This window comes from Euleptes europaea, chromosome 14, assembly GCF_029931775.1.
Source record: "Euleptes europaea isolate rEulEur1 chromosome 14, rEulEur1.hap1, whole genome shotgun sequence".
NCBI lineage: Eukaryota > Metazoa > Chordata > Lepidosauria > Squamata > Sphaerodactylidae > Euleptes > Euleptes europaea.
The window spans coordinates 38,298,782-38,318,582 of NC_079325.1; the positions used below are offsets into that span (position 1 = coordinate 38,298,782).

The window sequence follows — 19,801 nt, forward strand, 5'->3', positions numbered from 1 at the left end:
CGGGAGAGGCGGGCGGAAGGGAGGGACAAAGGAGAGCCGAGGGAGCGGGAAGGGAGAGGGTCGGGAGCGGCCGCCGCGGTCCCGGGGGTCGGCGATGACCCAGCAAGGGGCGGCCCTGCAGAGCTACAACAACGAGCTGGTCAAATGTGAGGAGAGGGGGAGCGCGACAGGCTCCGAGGAAAGGCTAGGCCGCGGGTTGCTATGGCGACGAGGGCCTCTCTGGGCCGGGGGGGGGGAGGACGTTTGACTGCTTTGGGGTATCAGGAGGGAAGCTTGGAGGAGGAGTCGGTGGGGTGGGGGGCTGTGGGATGAAATATGGATGAAATATGGATGGGCTGTCTGGATGAAATAGGACCTGCGTGCTAAAACATTGGGCGAGAGTTGACTCAGCCTCCTATCCTTCCGAGGTCGGAAAAATGAGTCCCCAGCTTGCTGGGGGCAAAGGGAAGATGACTGGGGAAGGCAACTGGCAAACCGCCCCATAAACGTAGGGGCTGTTTACACCGCCCAAATAATGCACTTTCAGTCCGCTTCCACTGCACCTTAACGATCGTTTGCAAGAGGGTTTTGCCGGTTCACACAGTAAAATCCACCTTCAAAGTGCATTGAAAGTGGATTTGAAAGTGCATTATTTGGGCTGTGTAAATAGCACCATAGTGACTGCTTTGGGGTATCAGGAGGGAAGCTTGGAGGAGGAGGAGTCTGTGGGGTGGGTGGGTGGGGGGCTGTGGGATAAAATATGGATGAAATATGGATGGGCTGTCTGGATGAAATAGGACCTGCGTGCTAAAACATTGGGCGAGAGTTGACTCAGCCTCCTATCCTTCCGAGGTCGGAAAAATGAGTCCCCAGCTTGCTGGGGGCAAAGGGAAGATGACTGGGGAAGGCAACTGGCAAACCGCCCCATAAACGTAGGTGCTGTTTACACAGCCCAAATAATGCACTTTCAGTCCGCTTCCACTGCACCTTAACGATCGTTTGCAAGAGGGTTTTGCCGGTTCACACAGTAAAATCCACCTTCAAAGTGCTTTGAAAGTGGATTTGAAAGTGCATTATTTGGGCTGTGTAAATAGCACCATAGTGACTGCTTTGGGGTATCAGGAGGGAAGCTTGGAGGAGGAGGAGTCTGTGGGGTGGGTGGGTGGGGGGCTGTGGGATAAAATATGGATGAAATATGGATGGGCTGTCTGGATGAAATAGGACCTGCGTGCTAAAACATTGGGCGAGAGTTGACTCAACTTCCCATCCTTCCGAGGTCAGTGAAATGAGTCCCCAGCTTGCTGGGGGTAAAGGGAAGATGACTGGGGAAGGCAACTGGCAAACCGCCCCATAAACGTAGGTGCTGTTTACACCGCCCAAATAATGCACTTTCAGTCCGCTTCCACTGCACCTTAACGATCGTTTGCAAGAGGGTTTTGCCGGTTCACACAGTAAAATCCACCTTCAAAGTGCATTGAAATTGGATTTGAAAGTGCATTATTTGGGCTGTGTAAATAGCACCATGCCCTGACCTGGATGGCCCAGGCTAGCCTGATCTCGTCAGATCTCAGAAGCTAAGCAGGGTCAGCCCTGGTTAGTATTTGGATGGGAGACCACCCAGGAAGTCCTTGGTTGCTGTGCAGAGGAAGGCACTGGCAAACCACCTCTGTTAGTCTCTTGCCATGAAAACCCCAAAAGGGGTCGCCATAAATCGGCTGTTACTTGAAGGCACTTTACACACACAAATAGCACCATAGTCTGCCTGGTAAACATTGGGATGTGACATCACCCCATGGGTCAGGAATGACCCGGTGCTTGCGCAGGGGACTACCTTTACCTTTAAGGGTTCTTGGGGCTCCAGTGTAGAGGGGGTTGGTCGGGGTTAGTGTTGCCAGCTCCAGGTTAGGAAATTCCTGGGGAATTTGGGAGGTGGAGCTTGGGGAGGGGAAGGAAGGGACCTCCTCAGAGTATAATGCCATAGACTTCACACACACCCCTCCCCAAAGCAACCATTTTCTACAGGAGACCTGATCTGTGTGGTCTGGAGATCAGTTGTAATTCCGGGATTTCTCCAGGCTGTGCTTGGAGGTTGGCAACCCTAGGTTGGGGTGTCTTGGTGAGTGAGTCTGTGGGGTGCTATGTGGGATAAAGGGGTAGGAGAGGTCATGTGGGATAAAGGGGTAGGAGAGTGGCTGTACTTGAGAAAATGAGACATTGCCATGGGCTCTGGGGGAGGCAGTGTTATTATGCTTGCAGGAGGAAACAGGGTCTCCTTGTAGTACTGTATGAACAAGGTGATCTTATGATGGGGTATGGACCTACTGCATTTGAAGACAGTGGCCAGAGCCTTGAGAGCAAGATTGAGGGGCAGTTGAGGTGTTAACCAAGGTGCTCTGGGACTGGAAGATGCTGCAGGAAAGAGATTTTTGAAAGCAATCCTAGCAAGTCTGCTTGGAAGTAAGTCTAGTGTTATTAAGTGGGGCTTACTTCCAAGAAAGTATTCTTAAGATTGTAGTCTTTGTGTAGTGTACGATGGAGACAGAGGGGGAAGGGCTATAGGCTTGTCTAGTGTGCCACTTAGTTTGGATATCTGGGTAAAGGATCTCATCCAAGGAAACATGGTGTCTGGAGTGCCAACAGCCACCGCAAGGTATTTGTGAACAGGTTAGAATCATAGAGTTGGAAGGGACCACCAGGGTCATCTAGTCCAACCCCCTGCACAATGCAGGAAATTCACAACTACCTCCTCCCCACACCCCCAGCGACCCCTACTCCATGCCCAGAAGATGGCCAAGATGCCCTCCCTCTCATCATCTGCTTAAGGTCATAGAATCAGCATTGCTGACAGATGGCCATCTAACCTCTTCTTTAAAACCTCCAGGGAAGAAGAGCTTACCACCTCTCGAGGAAGCCTGTTCCACTGAGGAACCACTCTGTTAGGGTTATAACACCCTGTGGTTCCCCCCCAATTGTATTTATTTAAGTTATTTATAATCTGTCTTTCTCACTGAGATTCAAGGTGGATTACATAGTTCAAGTCAAATACAATCAACAGGATGAGACATCCAGTAAACGATTGTTGTGTAATAACACTACCACATAGTGTCACGTAGGCTTAAATGGTCACCAGCTTGTGGTGCTCTGGATTAGATCTGTGAAAGAAAGCGCTAGCAGTTGCAGACCATGAGCAAAGATGTGGCTTGGAGTGCTGCTGTGTTGGGCAAAGGTGTATATTTAGGGAGTACTCTGGATCGTCCCATAATACGACTCTTCATTCACAGGTATTGAAGATCTCTGCATAAAAAGGGATGAGTTGAACAAACAGATACGGCTAGAGGAAGAGGAGAAGGTTAAGCTGCAGAATGAAATCCGCCTCTTGACAGAGAAACTGGCCCGTATTAATGAGAACCTGGCCCGCAAGATGGCTTCCCGGAATGAGTTTGATAAAACCATTGCTGAGACTGAAGCTGCTTATATGAAGGTATCAGTTGTGGAACTCCCACAGCCTGGTTTGCTTTTGTTCAAGGTAGTTCAGCAGAAGCTGTGGTGGAGGAAAGTAGTAGCCCAGTTGCAACCAATGTATGGTGACCCTGTAGGGTTTTCTAGCTGAGAGACATTCAGAAGTGGTTTACCATGCCTGCCTCTGCATAGTGACCCTGGACTTCCTTGGTGATTTCCCATCCAAATACTAACCAAGATTATACGAGACTGGGCTAGCCTGGGCCATCCTGGTCATGATGGCAGAAGCTGTATGCTTATATTAAGTGCAAGATTCTTGCCAGATGTCCTTGTACTGCTCTTTGCATTTCAGAAACTTGAGTTCGAATCAGTGCAACCAAAATCCTGCTGAGCCTGCTTAACGGCTGCCATACAGAAGAGTATTCTCTGATGCATGGCACTTTGAAGTCTGTCCCACACCCATGAAACATATAGTTAGGCTAATTTTTTTTGGGGGGGGGGGAATCCTGTTACAAAGAACAACAATCTGCAGAATTCTTTGGTTAAAAGATCATCTCCATAGCCATTGGCAGTTGAGTTAAAGCACTCCCAGGATGATTGCAAGTTGTGCTTGGTTCTTCCATCTTTGCTGGAAGCAAATAGGCAAATAGGAAATTACCAATAGGAAATTACAGTGCTAGGCAAATAGGAAATTACCAATGCTCAGAGCAGTCTCCTTCAGTACAAAGGAAATTCCAATATTTCTGGAAGCAGCTACTTTTGTTCTCACCCAAATTGTTCTTAACCACCTTGTTTTTCATTTTATGTGCACTGAAGAACTGGTGGTGTTTCAGGTTCTGAGAGCATCTATATTCCTATGCGGATTCGCTTAGCCTTCTTCACTTTCTCTCAAAACCCAGCTGAAACTTCCTTCCTTCCAGGGATTCATATTCCTCTTACTGTATCCCCAAAACTTTCCCCCTGTGTAGATCAGGTTGTTTTTGAAGCTGTTTAAGTAATAGACCTTGAATGTGGTTATTTTTTGTGTGTTCAGAAGTACTGCTGGCTGTTGAATTACAAATGAATCTGAGACAGGCCATGCCTATCTGAGTTTCAGTCCTTAACTAAATGTTATATACAAACATGCAACAAACTCCATATTTTTAAAGAGAAAAAAAATTGGGATGGGAAAGGGTTAAGTATTGAATTAACCTGCTCCTAATTCAGGTACTTAAAAAACCTGCTTGCATGTTGTGTTCCAAAGTGGTATAAATATAGGAATGTCCTAACCTATACTTTTCCTTCCTGCTTTGCAGATCTTGGAAAGTTCACAGACACTACTAAATGTCCTGAAAAAGGAAGCAGGGAATCTCACCAAAGCCACAGATATAAAAAGCACTGGGACTAAAGAAAGCTGAACATTGCTTGAATTGACCTGAAGTAGATTTTTAAGAGGGAGCTCCAGGCTCATGGGAGGCTTTGCAGGCACTGCTAATTTAAAACAATGTCTAATAAATTGTATAGTTTTCTTAAAGCTTCTTGCTTATGTTTAAGACAACAAAGATTACATTGAACTAGCAAACAACATAAACCTTTCCTAGTGCTCGGTGGTCATATTGCTGTATAAGATTAGAGCTACATGCATGAAGGGAACAGAACAGCAACCACAGTTTAAGCTGATGAAGATGGTGGCCTTAAAAAAAAAAAAGCAGATTCAGAGATCCTGTACATGGCTTTCTGTTCTAGCCTATCCCCTCTGCTGTAGCATAAGATTTTCTATTAGTGACTGTGTTACTTCCATGTTTCCATACAGCATCTAATACATTCATTACACACTGGCCAAGCCTGGGACTGAACAAGCTGTGGAATGGGAGGCTGAGTACAGTGCTGGACCCGCCTGGTTTATAGTATAAGCTGAAATAATTGCAGTGTTGAAGGCGACAGCAGACAGGTTTTAGACATGTGCAGGAAGTTGTAAGTAGTTTTTCTTAGCAAAGGCTGAGGTATTTGTTTCTGGTGTTCTCAGGATACTGTATTTACTCAAATGCAAGACTGTTCCACTCTCCCCCCCTCCAGGTATGCCATCTAAAAAAAGAGGGTCATCTTACAAGTTAGTTATACACAATTTTAATTACTGGACATAACTTTGGGGGGGCATCTTACATTCATGCTGTCTTCCTTTTGTGTGAATGAGGAGAAAGCAAGGGAAAGAAGATCGAACTTTTGGATACTCTAAGAAAAACCCAGCTGTGTGTGTGTGTGTTAAGTGTCGTGAAGTTGCAGCTGACTTATGATGACCCCATAGGGTATTCAAGGCAAGAGATGATTCAGAGGTGGTTTGCCATTGCCTGCCTCTGCACAGCGACCCTGGACTTGTTTGGGGTTCTCCCACCCAAATACTAACTGAAGCTAAGCCTTCTTAGCTTCTGAGATCAGGCTCAGCAGCTCTACTAGATGGTAAAAGACCTTTGTGTAAATTTATAATTTGGTCAGAGTGACTTTTGAATTTATATCCCATTTTTATTTTCCATTGTGAACTCAAGACAGAATTAATGAACTTCAAGAGGCATTCACTCAACGTTTTCTGGTTCCCCTACTCACATTCCCATATGGCTTTCATAAACATGGATTCTGTGATATCTTGGCATAGCTTTTTAAGTTAAAATGAGGCCAAGTTCCTTTTTCCAATGGAATACCTGGAAGGACGCAGCCTCTTCACTACACGCAGACCCGACAAGCTTTGCTTCAGCCAGGTTACTTTGCCATAGCCTTGCAGCTACATTATATATAGCACTTGAATGTTCTACTGTCACGGAGGGTAAAGCTATCCAATTATCTTCCAAGCTACAGGAGCCACTCAAGACAGATTGTACAGGTCATGTATCTCTGCAATCAAGTTTTGTGAAAACGTCAGTGTCGGTTTGAGCTTCCTCTCCCCCCCACCCCACAGATATACTTGTGAAGCACATACTAGTATTGGTAGTCAGGCAGCAGCAGGGCCGAACATTCTGCCCAGCTAGTTTAATCCTACTGCTTCTTAGTAGCTGTTCTATCGCCTTCAGTTTTACACATTTTTCCTGATCATAACACAGCCTAGTATTTCAGCTTTGAAAGCGTCTTGTCACCTGCATAGTCAACACAGGTGTTCAAAGGAAGTCACTGGCCTCTAGAAGTAGGAGCTCATGTAAGGTCCCGTGTTTTAGTGAAAAAGCAGAAAGCTTTAGGCCTCATGAAAGTCTGGCTTGAATTAAAGTGATGTGTAGAAGATCAGATTCTGTTGCCACACAAGAAATATCTCCTCTCCCCAACCACAACTCAGCCATAATGATCATTGAGCCCGCACTGAACGAAGGAGCTGTGATGATGCAAGTGTTGCATACAGTGGCAGCAAAGAGTGCTAGGAACAATAGGAAGTGCTTTACAGACAAAGTAGCCTCTCTAATTTCAGTCTGCTATTCTGCATATGTTTATTCTAGTTACTGAAACAGACACGCCCTTAAAAGTTCCAGAACATATTTAAGTCAACAAAAATGACCGTCAGGCAAGAGTGAAGAAATCACTTGTGTAGTTTAATGAGCTTTGGAAGCACAAAGTGATACCATTCCTGGGGGAAGGGGAATGACTAATATAGTAGTTTGGCCCCTCCAGCCAGACCCAGCAACAATGGGCAGCTGAGTACATGATCTAGCATTCCCGTTCCCTCTAATAAATTGTTCTGAAGTGCAAAATACAGAGCATTTTATAATTCATCATAGTAAATAAGCTCAATTTGATTTGACATTCAAAAAACAAAAAAATATCAGTAAGTTCCAGAGTAGAAATCTTGGTCCTTTGGAGTAGGGCTGGACGTAAGGATTTAATATTTCCATTTAGACACATTAATTTCAATCATTTCTACACACACACACCGGAGTACAGATAAATGTTCTATTCTTCCAAAGAATGCCATTTGGATGTCAAGTTTACAGTACTTAATCTCACTTCCTTCAGTGGGGGTGACAGCGGGGAAACATCCCCGCATAAAAGGCCATAGTAAATCGCTATGTAGAACAGTTACTGCAAAAGCTGTCCCAATACAGCATACACTTTCAGGCTTCCACATCAGCTCCTTCTGGAGAATATGGTTATGAAAGGTCATTACTGCAAATTTGATAGGAAAGAAACTAGAAGTTTCTCCACCTGCAAACATGGAGACTGGTTGACCCAACAGCTGTCCTAGAGGCTGTGAAGTCTTGAGATCTAGGAACTGTGGAATTCCCAGAGGAGAACTGGATAAGAACTCTGCTTTGCAGCTAATGAAAAGGTTGTGTTGAATGAAATTCTTCATGGAGTGGCCAATCACTAAGAGCCACAGGTTATGTGGAGAGCTGCTCCCCTATAGCCCTGGCTATGCAGTCAAGCGATTATTCACATCTTCTAACAAGCTTGGGGAAAGGTGTGTATGTGGCAATGCTCAGCTCAAACAGAAATTGGAGGTTTCAAATCACTTTGCAAAGTTTGTTAAAGTTGCCACATAAACAACTGCCAGGTGCTTGTTTGAAACTATCCTTAGATATCCTTAGACACATCCAGATATTAGTCATTGTTAAAGGCATATATCCATGGTCAGTCCTTGTACTGCTGGACACTATTCCCAAGTTTACTTTTTCTACTAAATAACATATTTTTCCTTCTTCATTAACCAACCCAAGCAGGCAACATCACTGTCCATTATTTGCACAATTGAAGAACCAGACTCCAATTCAGTCTTTCAGAGCATTTATGTGTCTAGATGAATTCCAAGGTGGAGTTCTCCACTAGATGGCATATGTCAAATTACACCTTGCTTGCATAGATCCAGCACCCAAGCTGTTAAGCCAGTTCAAACATGCCTAGCTGAAAGTGTGCAGCACAGCCGAGCAAGTCAGGAATCAGCAGTCCAGTCACAATCTAGTTCCTTTTCCTCTTGAACCATTCTCCAAAAAAACACAGTGATTCACATTCAAGGCAGTTCTCCATTGTTCAGCAATTGGTCTTCAGCAGAACTGGCAAGGTCACAGGTACAACAAGCAGGCTGCCTCAGAACAAGTCATGCACCAGAATCCAGTGTAAATACAGAGCTGCCCCACCCCAAATGGCTTCTTGGTACCCTATAAGGGAGAGCGACTTGGCTACAAATGCCCACCTTGTTCTCCCATTAAGTGCTTCTGCAGGCACTTGTAGTGAAGGAGACCAGGAACTTTGGAGTGGTCTCTGTTCAGCACCAAGTCAGACTAGCAGTTAGAAGTACAGGGCAGGTTCACTACCAAAGTCAGAGAGGCTGCTTTTGTCTGCTGGAGTGAGCTGTGAGGGGAGACAAACAAAAAAAGACAGATGCCACAATGTTGTTCCTCTAGAATACAGTAAATGAACAAAGGGAAAGGGGGAGGGAAATTATAAGAATGGCAAAGGAGCCACACAATGCAATAAAGAAATGCAATCCTTCCAAAGGAATAAATCTGCCAGACGCTGTTTCCAGATCAATAGCTATAGGACCACCCGTGCCAACCAACATTGGTCTGAACCGGAAGTTACAGGTTATCTTGTGGCCTCTTCAAAGGTCAGAGGCAAGTGTGGGGATCATTTCACAATTTTAAAAGATGAAGGTATGCTTATGCTTCCTTCAGGTCAGAACAGAATAGGGAAAAGTTGAAACTAGAACAAATACTCCCCAAGATCTTACCATAACTTGGTTGCCGGGAAGGGCAGCATCCCGTGGAAAGGCCCCTGTGCTTGGAGGTATCTCCTCATACTGCTGCTCCTGCCACTTGCTGAATTCAACTGAATGCTTTGGGGTATAACTTGATAAACCTACAGGAAAAAATAGCATGCAAAATGTAGCTTGAACAATAGCTAGATGAACAAACAGAATTAGGAGATTTAAGAGGAAAAAGGCTTTAAAGCAGATCCATCTCTGGTTTTGTGCTCCAGAGATTACAACAAAACAATACACCTTAATTAATTTAATCACATAACTTGCAACTACTTCACCTCATCTTCCTTCTCAAGGGAACGGCTGCTAAGTGACAGTGCTGAGAGAACAGTGCCCCGATTTAGAAAATGGAGGCTTCTCAAATTACACACAAACATTACATATGACCAATACCATGAATGGATGCATGGGTCCAGGCAAAGGAAACAGCAGCTTTAGAAAAATGAAGTATTTGCAGGACTGCATTTTAGTCTTAATTAAATCTGAAATTGCTAGTTAGGTCCTCCCAGTTTTCATGCTCTATTTGCAAACGTTGGAAACAAGGAAAGTTCACTTTTCTGCCTCACTAGGCCCCTGATTTGTGTGAATTATTTAAAGAGCAATAGGTAGTACTTAACAGAAAAGATAATAGCCTTTTAAGGAAAGATATCTTTCCTGTCTTATTGAAAGACACTCTTTGAATCATAGCCATGAAAAGCATGTTCTGCAACATGAAGAATTAGACAACTTTGCCTTTTTCTCCAAAGATCTCTGGTGGTTTACCAACGGCTTCAGTCACAGTGCAAGGGGGAAATGAAGGGCAAGAAAGGAATACCAGATTCCGACCATTACCATCCTTCCCAGCATAGCCCTACAGAGTTACATGGTTTACCTGAGTTCACTGCATTTGAATTCTCGATACTGTTTGGGCGAGGAATGAAGAAGGCAGGTTTCTCATCCACTTCTGTCGCATACTCTTCCTCCTCCTCCTCCTCCTCCTCCTCCTCCGCCTCCACTAAGGAGCTCTCTGATGGGTATTCAAACATAGTTTGAAGGCTGGTTTCATTGAAAGAGATCTTCATCTGGAGAAAAGAAAGGAGAGCACCATGAGAAGCTGCTTTGTAACCCTACCTGAAGTTTGATAGTTGCTAGCTTACTCCACCTGAAGGGTCACTGTGGTAATTATTTAGAAGTGCCCATTAAAGAAAAACAACCCCATTATGAATTTAAAGAACAGCATTAAAGCCCCACCTTGTTCTCGCTTAGCCCAGCCACCAAATACTGGTAAAATAAGGACCCTATAGCTCTTCTGAAATGGCTTTAAGCATAAGAAACAAATACCATTCATGCATTATACATGGATGGTAAATTCATGTTACAGTGTTGTCCCTGCTAATCTAGACTAGCCTCTGTTGGTGTGTGCCATCACAGCTGATAAGGGTTCAGTTCTAGAGTTTGTGCTATAATTGCAGGTCAGAAAAGTAGCAGCGTTTTCCAGCTTTGGTCACATACACTTACTCTAAGAGGGTCTTTCAAGCTTTCTCAACAGTAAAGCCCTATACTGGAAAAGTAACTTTTAAAGCGTACTTGCACAGGTAATCCTATTAGGTCACAGACACCAGATTGCCTTCCACCCTGGCTCATTCTGCCTCTGTCAATTTATGTGTTTCAACCTGAACAGCAGACAGACTCCTCCCACCTTTGCCTCTCTTTCACATATACTACCTCCCACTTTTATGCTCCATCCAGGACATTTCATTGGTTCCAGACCCAAAAACTACTAAGCTGAGGAAGACCAAGGAATGCTGGGGGAAAGGAAGGGTGGCAGTCAATCCTTCCACAGCCATCTTAATTTTGCATCCAGATTATACAACTTAGGCACATTTATGTATGCAGTACAACCTGGACATACAGGTTCTCTTTCAACTAAACTCAAGTTCAGATAACACTGACTAGATGAACACGCGAAATGTAAGGTCCAAAAGCATACCATCTGTTGAAGACCTATTTAAGGTGCATCTCCTGTGTTTTTCCCTGTCAGGATCCTGACTCGGGAGTGAGCCCCATGTGGCTTTTATGCCAGAGGGGAGAGTACCCTCTAGCATTAATCCATGCTCTAACACCTTATAATGAAGTGCCAAGAATCTCCCCTTACAGGAGAGAAGCCCACAAAGCGACCAGCTCTCTGTAATCAATATGCCAAGACACATGGCAGCTGGAGCAATACGCAGGGCTCAAAATACCACAAGACATGGAGGAGTTTCAAGTTCCTTGGAAGAGACGTGCAGAGAGAGGAGTCTGGGTCCTGCCCTTGACTAAGTGCCGGAATGAAAAGCAAGCTCTTTATAGTATCTGCTTGGTGTGATGGTGAGCACTTAAAAATAAAAACGTCTCACAAATGATCAGATGTGTGTCAAGCAGAACCAAGAGCACGTTGCTTATAAACTAAGCTGCCATCTCAGTTTACATGTGCACTACGTCTCTAGTTTTTAAAAAAGTGTTATTTACATCTGGATATTGCTTTTCATTAATACCCCATAACCAGCATTGTACATGTGTGCGTATTCTATGAGGAAAGCTAATGATTTAAGGGGAAAAGGTCACTCAAACCCGTGAATCAAAGCAGCAAGATTAAAGCTATTTAAAAAATTTTAGCCATATTATCTGCTTTCTGGAGAGCCCAAAACTTTCTGCCTCCACTGAAACCTAACTCTTGTCAAAGCTCCATGAGCTATTCTGAACTTTTCTCAAGCTAGTCCTCCATAGAGGAGACATGCATTTCTCTAGAAATGCTCTTTTTGCCAACAGCAAGTGCCTAAGAGAAGATAGGAAACTTCTCCAGTAAACATCTGGCAGTACCACACTTTTATTATAACTGAAGTAATCCTTTACTTGAGAATCCACGACAAGATGAACTCAAGGGCAAAGCTGGACAAATACAAACAACTCTTAGTAGGAGAAAGCTGGAGTCTGGTGGGTAAACTGGTCTTGCTTTTTTAACTTTTTCTTTGTCCACAACCATCTGTACTCTCAGGCCAACAGCCAAAAACCAACAGCCTTGGTGCCACCTGAACATAGCAGCACAATAGCTGCGCAGTCACAGGTTTTCCTCCTCGTCACAGCACAAGCTATAAATAGCAACTTCAGCCAGGGGAAGAGGGGAAACCTTTCAACAGCAGCAAGGTCACAAAGCAGCAAGGGTAGGGAGACATGCTGCAGACACCTTACTGCCAGTAGACCAGTTCTCAAGACACTTACACTGGAAAAATAAGAACAGAAATTGTTTTTATCACCAGAGCAATAAGCTATAAGACCACACTGTGATCAAATGCCATACCCAGAACTCTGGCTAACAGTAACATGTACACACGAAAGTTCCTCTTCTCATCTCAATTCCAATGTCACCTTACTTAACCTTCTGCCACTCAACATCCTTGACCTTCAGCTCTATCAAATAGCACTGCAGTCAGATACAGCAACCCACACTCATTCTGTAAGGGCCTAACAAATCAGAATACTGGGAGGGAAGCAAGATAAATCTGGAAGACAAGATTGCCAGTCCTCTGCCAGGTTGAACATGAATGGGTGATAAAGGCAAACACACTATACCATTACAACAAAGCACAGCTGCTGCTTGGCCCTGAACACCTGGCCAGTTGAACAACAGTGCTACAAGATCACACTGGGTTATGATCTAAGCAGTTGTAATCGTGGAGTGGTCAGCAAGGTGAACAAAGACTAAGCCAGATGTTTTTGCCCTGTGCAATCAGCCATGGAGACTTTAGTGTCGCTTTCTTTCTGGTATTGTGTGGTGAAACTTTATGAAGACAATCCAAATTCACTAGCAGCTCTTCAAACTCAATCTGAAAACAAAAGTAGTACATTTTCTCTCATCACCCCAAGTCCCTGGGAATCTGTAACCATGAATTCAGTTCTAAACTAGAGCACATAATATTCAACTCACAGGATACATAAACGGACAGAACAGTAACCTTGAGACCTCTCCTTTCCACCAATGTCACTTAGACAGCTGCACATTGTTGTTTGTTGTGTAGATGAATGTTTTGCTGGAAAAGCACTAATGAAGTGCTTGGAGCCCATTCTACAAGTAAAACCCTGAATACTTTTGCTCTTTCCCTTTGACCTTACTTTTCCCAGGGACCTCATGGCAAAAGCAAGCATGCGTTTTGGTTCTGTCTGAAGTTCTGAACCAAGAAATACCAAAGAGATGGGACCTTCAGCACTGACTCACCTAGTTCAAGGGGTGGAATCAAGTCTTTTCTACAGATACGAAGAACCAAGAAAATGGAAAATTTTGAAAAATAATTTCCTCCCCCACCCCCAGGATTTCTCAATTTTCCAACTAAAACACTGGAAATTCTGGGAGCACAGTAAAACCGCTCACATGTTTTAAAGACAATCTACAAACATTAAATTATAATTCCTATGTATACAGTAGACACATTTGATGTGTAAATCCAGCATGCATTTCTGCCGCCAGAAGATGCATTGATCTTCACAATACAGGGCCGTTTTTGCTTGTGGATTGCCATGTGTCTCCTGCAAACTTTAAAATTAATACATATGTACTTAGGCGGCATAGAATGTAGCAGTTTGCAGCTGTGCCTCAGGTTCTGGGGACATTCATAAACTTTGTTGAAAACTGTTTATACTTCTAAATTTCATAAATATGCCAACCTGTACAACTCTATATTCTAAGCTGTAATTGATGTATTTTATGTTGTTCAAGCAATAACGTAAGTTTAGGTTTGATACAAAACTAACACATATTTCCATATATTACCAGTCATTTTATATATCTCACCCTTTCTTCCCTGGTTAGGCAGAGGGCAGAGTCAATAGTGACTTGCATGGCCAAACCCAATTGGCACAACTCACACCCATAATGATGTAGTCTAGCAACATTCTGCACCCACGCATCCAAGGCCCTCCCACCTCAGCAATAGCTCTTTATGTTGAAATGACAGTGCACCATTGTCAGCTCTCTCCCCATTTTGGAACGCTGACAGGACTGCATAAACTCCTGCCCTGGCTACAAGAGGCCTTGGTGAATCTGAAAGAACTCCTTGGTAGCAGCCTGATGGTATTTTAGACAGGTGTCGCTAGAGCCAGTCTCGACAGCAGATCTAGGATCATAAATGTTCTATATGGGGAGAGTTTGAATAGTTCCAGGCCTCTGAACAATTTGCCAACTTAAAGCAAGATTCCAGGTGCCCCAGGAAACAGAGTCTCCACTAAACCTCTGCAATCTCGTCATCAGCATATGCCCTAGTTTGAGCGTGTAATCCCATATGGACCATTACAGCATGCTCAAATAGCCAGGTTTCTTGCAGCTCAGCGGGTACCAAACAGGAACACCATAAGCCCGAACTCTACTGAATAAAACTGGAGTTTTGGGCTGCTACATCATGCTTGTTTATGAACATGTGATGCTGCTTTATACATAGACTTTTGGACCACACAACTCAGCATTGACTATTCTTCAGGGTTTCAGACTGAAGAGGAGCATTCCCAACATCAGCGGCCTTTTAACAGGAGATGTTAAGGACTGAATCCGGAACCTGGTATTGGTACAACACCCCATGTCTAGAAAGTCAAGGCCCACAAGTTAAATATTACAGCATAGAACTGAAAGTGTTAAAAGGGACCAGGGACACTTTCTTCAAAGCATTTCCATGCTTGATGGAGGAAGACATATACCTTCACCAGTTCCTGTTAGCAATGTGAACTCACTGGGACTAGCACAGGCTGGAGGAAGCCTGTTCAATTTGCAAAAATACAGTGTTGGAACATACTGATCTTCCTTGTTCTATATCCAGTCTCATGGGAGCACTTTCACTCCATCAACTAAGGTTTAACTCCATGTTAGTACATTCATACCAAGAAGTTACAAAACAGAACTAAATTAGTAAACAGAGCTCAGTGATTACTTGTGTACAGTGTAATCCATAGAACACGAAATGCGCAAGAACTCTAAGCAACACCAATGATTGTGCTTGACAGGGAAGAGATAATTGAACTCTAGGGGGAAGAAATTAATCATAAAATAGTTTTCACCACTGCCTAGAAACACAGAAGCCATTACCTTTTTTCGTCGAGAACCTGATTTGCTCATGCAGGACCTATCCAAGGAGAGGTAACCCCCTATCACCTCAATCTCATTCACAGTGGGGTAGCGCTTTTTGAGAAGTTGGCCCAAATCCTGGTGGACCACATCACTCCTAGCTTTGGCTCGGCTTTCCTCCTCCTCCTCCTCCTCTTCCTCCGGCAACTGAGCTCTGCTGAAGGTCTCCAGTGCAGCACCAGGGGGCTTCCTTTTGGGCACGATGGTAAAGGTGTTACTACCTTTCTCAGAGAGGGTGGCATAATCAGCAGGGTGAGGCCTGTACATGGGCACAGCCAAATCCTCCATCCCAATGGAGGAATCACCTTCTTGGAGCACATCAAAGCCCTCAAGCCTTGGACTCAGGACTTTCAAGGGGGGCAAGTCTCCAGAATCCAGTTCAACCAAGTCCTCATCAATGTAAGTCACAGGCACCAAAGTCTCCGCCCGCTCCTCTGGGGCAGCTGGCAGTACCCCTCCTGGCAAAGTTGGGGGGACTTCAGTAGGTCCCAGTGGTCTGGAGGCGTCTCCTTTCCGATGGGGCACAAAAAGAAAGGAGTTTCGAGAGTTGAGGCGCAGGCTGGCCAAGGCTTGTGCTTGGAGATCATGAGCAGGGATGGCAGCCAGGTCCGGCCTGGGGGCTGGGCGGATCTCAAAGGAGCCGTTAGAACAAAGGAGCGGCGGGGGCTGGGCTGAGTTGGCCGTGGCACTGCTATCCGAACTGGCACTAGACTGCTGGGCTGGTAGCTGTGGGGTCTCAGTGGTTCCCTCAAGCTTTGGCTTCCACGAGTTGGCTCGAGTGGGCAAGGCAGCAGCGGAGCTTGGCGATGGCACTGGCTTGGGTGCAGCTACCACCTGTCGATTTCTGCCCCCGGGTGGAGCGGGCGCAGCAGCCACCCCGGGCTCCACGGGCCCGTTACTAAGGGCAGGGGTGGAATTGTCAGAGACAAGGCAGCATCCACGGGGGTTCACCATGAAGGAATTGGAGCCAGTCTTCTGCACAAAGCCTCCAGCCGGCTGGCCACGCGGAGAGCTAGGACGGGCCGTAAGAGCCAGCAGCGCGGGAGTGCCTTCTCGAGAAGGGTTTGGCACTGCCGGCTGCAGGCGAGGGGCCTCGCCAGCCCTCCACCTCCCTCGCCCCACGCTACCCCGGGGCCGCCGGTCAAATTTCTGCAGCAGCCGACCGACCCTGCCGGTTTCGGGCTCGGGACCTCCACTCCCAGCAAGGGACGGCGGAGGCGGCGAGGATGGCTCAGACTCATAGATGACCACTTCAGCAGCCCGGATCTCGGTGACAGCAGACCCACCCCGCGACAGCAGATCCCGGAAGGGATCTCGGCTACAGGGGGAGCTGGGGGCGGGGGGGGAAGCCGGTGGCCCCCGCGGCGGGCCGTCGACGCCGTCTCCTTCCTTCCGGGCCGGTCCCGCAGCTGCCGGGGCGAACCCTGCCTCCTGGGACTCGATGATGAGGATGTGGTCGGCGCGGATGGTGCGGAGGCCCGGCACGGAGCCGTACAGCTCCAGCAGTTGCGCCAAGGCCGGAGATTCGGCGGAGGAGGCGGCGGCGGAGGAAGACGACAAGGCGGGCCGAGGAGGAGAAGGCAGAAAGCGCCTGCGCCGCCGCCGCCGCTCGCCCTCCAGCCTCATGAACGGGTTCTCCCTCAGCGGGCCCAGGCTTTCGGCCACCACGAACCGCTCCTTCGCCGACGCCTCCTCGAGCCCTTTCCCGGACCCCGACGGCGGCTTCGCCTCAGCGCCTCGCTGGAGCTCCACGCCGGCGGTCAGCTTGGCCCGCTTCCGCTCCAGGATGGCCCGCTTCCAGGCGGGCAGCCCTGCCGCCGCCGCCGCCGCCCCCCCAAAGGCCGGAGGGCTGCTCATGGTGACTGTGGAAGGCCCAGGCCGCCCCCCCCCCCCCGACCCTCCTCAGACCACCAACTTGGCCGGCGCCGAGCCGCCGCTCCGACCCGCCCTCTCCTCTCGCCTTCGGCCACCGGCGACAGCGGCGGCGCCGCCCAGCGGGCAGACGACGGCGATTGGGCGACAAGCGAAGAAGTAGGCTCGCGGAGCGGCGGAGCTGATTGGCTCCATTTACAGGGCGGGGCTTTTTGGGGGGCGAGGGCGATTGCGGTTGGCCGCGAGCGTGCCCTAGGAGACGCCTATTGGGCAGAAGCATTCGGCGCAGCTTATTGGGTAGGAGAGTAGCGTCCCCGCCTTCCTGCCTAGAAAATACTTTCCGTTGGACGGGGACGAGGTTCGAAACTGGCCCATTGGGCAAGACGTTCCGCTTTGGAAGACGGAGGCAGGCGGCAAAGCCGATTGGTCAAGGAACTGATCCCCACCCCCACCCCTTTCTCCTCATCTTGCAATCAGATAAGAATACCGCAAGAGTGGGGAAAGGGTAGCCAGGTAACGGCAGGTGCCCAGAGAGCTAAAGACTGATACTTAGGTTATGTCTAACGCTGTCCTCCATTGGAAATAATTCAGTGGGTAGCCGTGTTAGTCTGTCTGCAGTAGTAGAAAAGGGCTAAGAGTCCAGTAGCACCTTAAAGACGAACAAAAATATTTTCTGGTAGGGTATGAGCTTTCGTGAGCCACAGCTCACTTCTTCAGATCTGAAGAAGTGAGCTGTGGCTCACGAAAGCTCATACCCTACCAGAAAATATTTTTGTTCGTCTTTAAGGTGCTACTGGACTCTTGCCCTTTTCTACTACTGCAGAAGTGAGCTGTGGCTCACGAAAGCTCATACCCTACCAGAAAATATTTTTGTTAGTCTTTAAGGTGCTACTGGACTCTTAGCCCTTTTCTACTACTCCATTGGAAAGCTCAACAGAGCGCGCGCACTGCATGGGACAGCCGTCTTTCCCCCTCCTTTTCTTCGATGTAACGGCTCAACTCATTGGTGCGTGGGGGAAAACGAGCCCCGTCCTGTGAGCGAGCTGATTGGGCAAGACGCGTACACCTTGCGTCCTGGAATTACCTTAACTTGAGCCAGGTGGCTTATTGGTGGTGCCAGGAGTACATTGTGTCATTTAGATTGTCCATAATACAAGGTATTAGGCGGATTTCCGCCCCCCCCCAACACACACACACAACTTAGCTAGCAGATTTCCCCCACAACCACCACACCATGAAGCGATCAGACAGACAGCCTTTGAGTATTTGCAGAGAGCCAGTTCACATCTCAAGCAATCCTGCCAAAAATGACGGGAGGGGAAAGACAGGAAGAATTCCAGGAAAACTTGATCTCCTGCACCTCTCATTATAGAAAATTACAAGAGCATTGGCTATATATAAACATAATATAAATACAACCCTGCTGTCTCAAACTAGAAATATCCTGTTTCTAGATGCCTCTTGGAATTCCAAGGGAAAGGCCATCCCGGTTTTTTTTTTGTCCCCAGTAGCTGGTTCTTCAAGGTATACTCTCTCTGTACATGAAGGTTCTATTCCATTTAGCAACTGTGGCTAATAGCCAGCGAACACAAAGAACATAAAAGCAGCCATGTCGGATCAGACCAAAGGTCCATCTAGACCGACCAGTGGTATGCACTCCACTGCTTGCGGAGAGCCACATTAGCAATTATCGTTAACTAAAGGAATCACCTGGCTACTGTATGTCCTGAATGTCACCACACCAAGCACACCCATTCAATTAATATCAATTAATTAATATCTATTAATATCAAATATAGAACACTAATGAACGAGATTGCCAAGATGCCCAGAGGAGAACAAGCTGCTCATGAAGAAACGGAAGTAAAAACATCACACGCCTATTGTGTCCAGCTTGCTCTTTTTCTGGGTGGCTGCTGTGGGGGAGGTTTTACTGTCTCACTGTGGCCAGCTTCCTGTCCCCCCAGCAGCTGCCTGGGGGAAGGGATGAAAGTGCAGAGGCTGCAGAGAAGGGTAGCAACTTGTTGGACAAGATGAGCCCTTTACTTCCATCCCTGGCATGAGGAAGACTTGCCTGCCTGGAGATTTCCCAGAATTACAACTCATATCCAGACTACAGAGGAAATGGCAGCTTTGAAAGGTCAACTGTATGGCAGTATGGCCCACTGAGGTCAATCCCCTCTGCAAATTCCGCCATCTCCAGGCTCCAACCTCCAGGAATTTCTAAACCCAGAGTTGGCAATCCTAGAGGTCTGCTGCTTAGGGAGGTTCAGTTTACCACCCTCAGTCTCTCCACTAGGAGTTGTTTCAAGGTATGAACCGCCTGCTCACCCCAAGCCCTACTGGGCAATGTCTTTGCCCACTTCCATGGAACATGGGTTGGGTTCCCAAAAGAGCCACAGGTGGCTCCTGGGCCATTGAGTATCACTGATCTAGTCCATCATTGTGTTTCCCCACACCAGCCAGCCAGATGCCTCTGGGCATCTTCAAGCAAAGTTTGAACGTGATTGCAATCCTGTCTCAGTATCTGGTAAACAGAGGTATAATGTCTCTGTCTTTGGAAGATTCCATTTAGCTGATCTGGCTAATAGCCATCTCTCCACTGTGAAGGTGTCTGATCTTTTATAAGAATGAAAGACCCTGCAGGATCAGAATAA

The 19,801-nt window shown here is 46.8% G+C and overlaps 2 protein-coding genes across 2 annotated transcripts; one reads left to right on the forward strand and one right to left on the reverse strand.

Annotated features, from left to right (window-relative positions):
* Positions 1–88: 88 nt before the first annotated feature.
* Positions 89–4,901, forward strand: SSNA1 (SS nuclear autoantigen 1). The gene is made up of 3 exons (XM_056860723.1): positions 89–146; positions 3,261–3,460; positions 4,734–4,901. The coding sequence occupies exons 1-3, from the start codon at positions 95–97 to the stop codon at positions 4,833–4,835; spliced, it is 354 nt and encodes a 117-aa protein (XP_056716701.1). The 5' UTR covers positions 89–94; the 3' UTR covers positions 4,836–4,901.
* A 3,483-nt stretch (positions 4,902–8,384) lies between these two features.
* Positions 8,385–17,129, reverse strand: TPRN (taperin). Its single transcript, XM_056860517.1, has 4 exons — positions 15,234–17,129; positions 10,020–10,209; positions 9,119–9,246; positions 8,385–8,739 (listed from the first exon to the last, which is right to left on the reverse strand). Exons 1-4 carry the CDS (start codon positions 17,127–17,129, stop codon positions 8,677–8,679), a joined length of 2,277 nt encoding a protein of 758 aa, XP_056716495.1. The 3' UTR covers positions 8,385–8,676.
* Between the last annotated feature and the right edge of the window lie 2,672 nt (positions 17,130–19,801).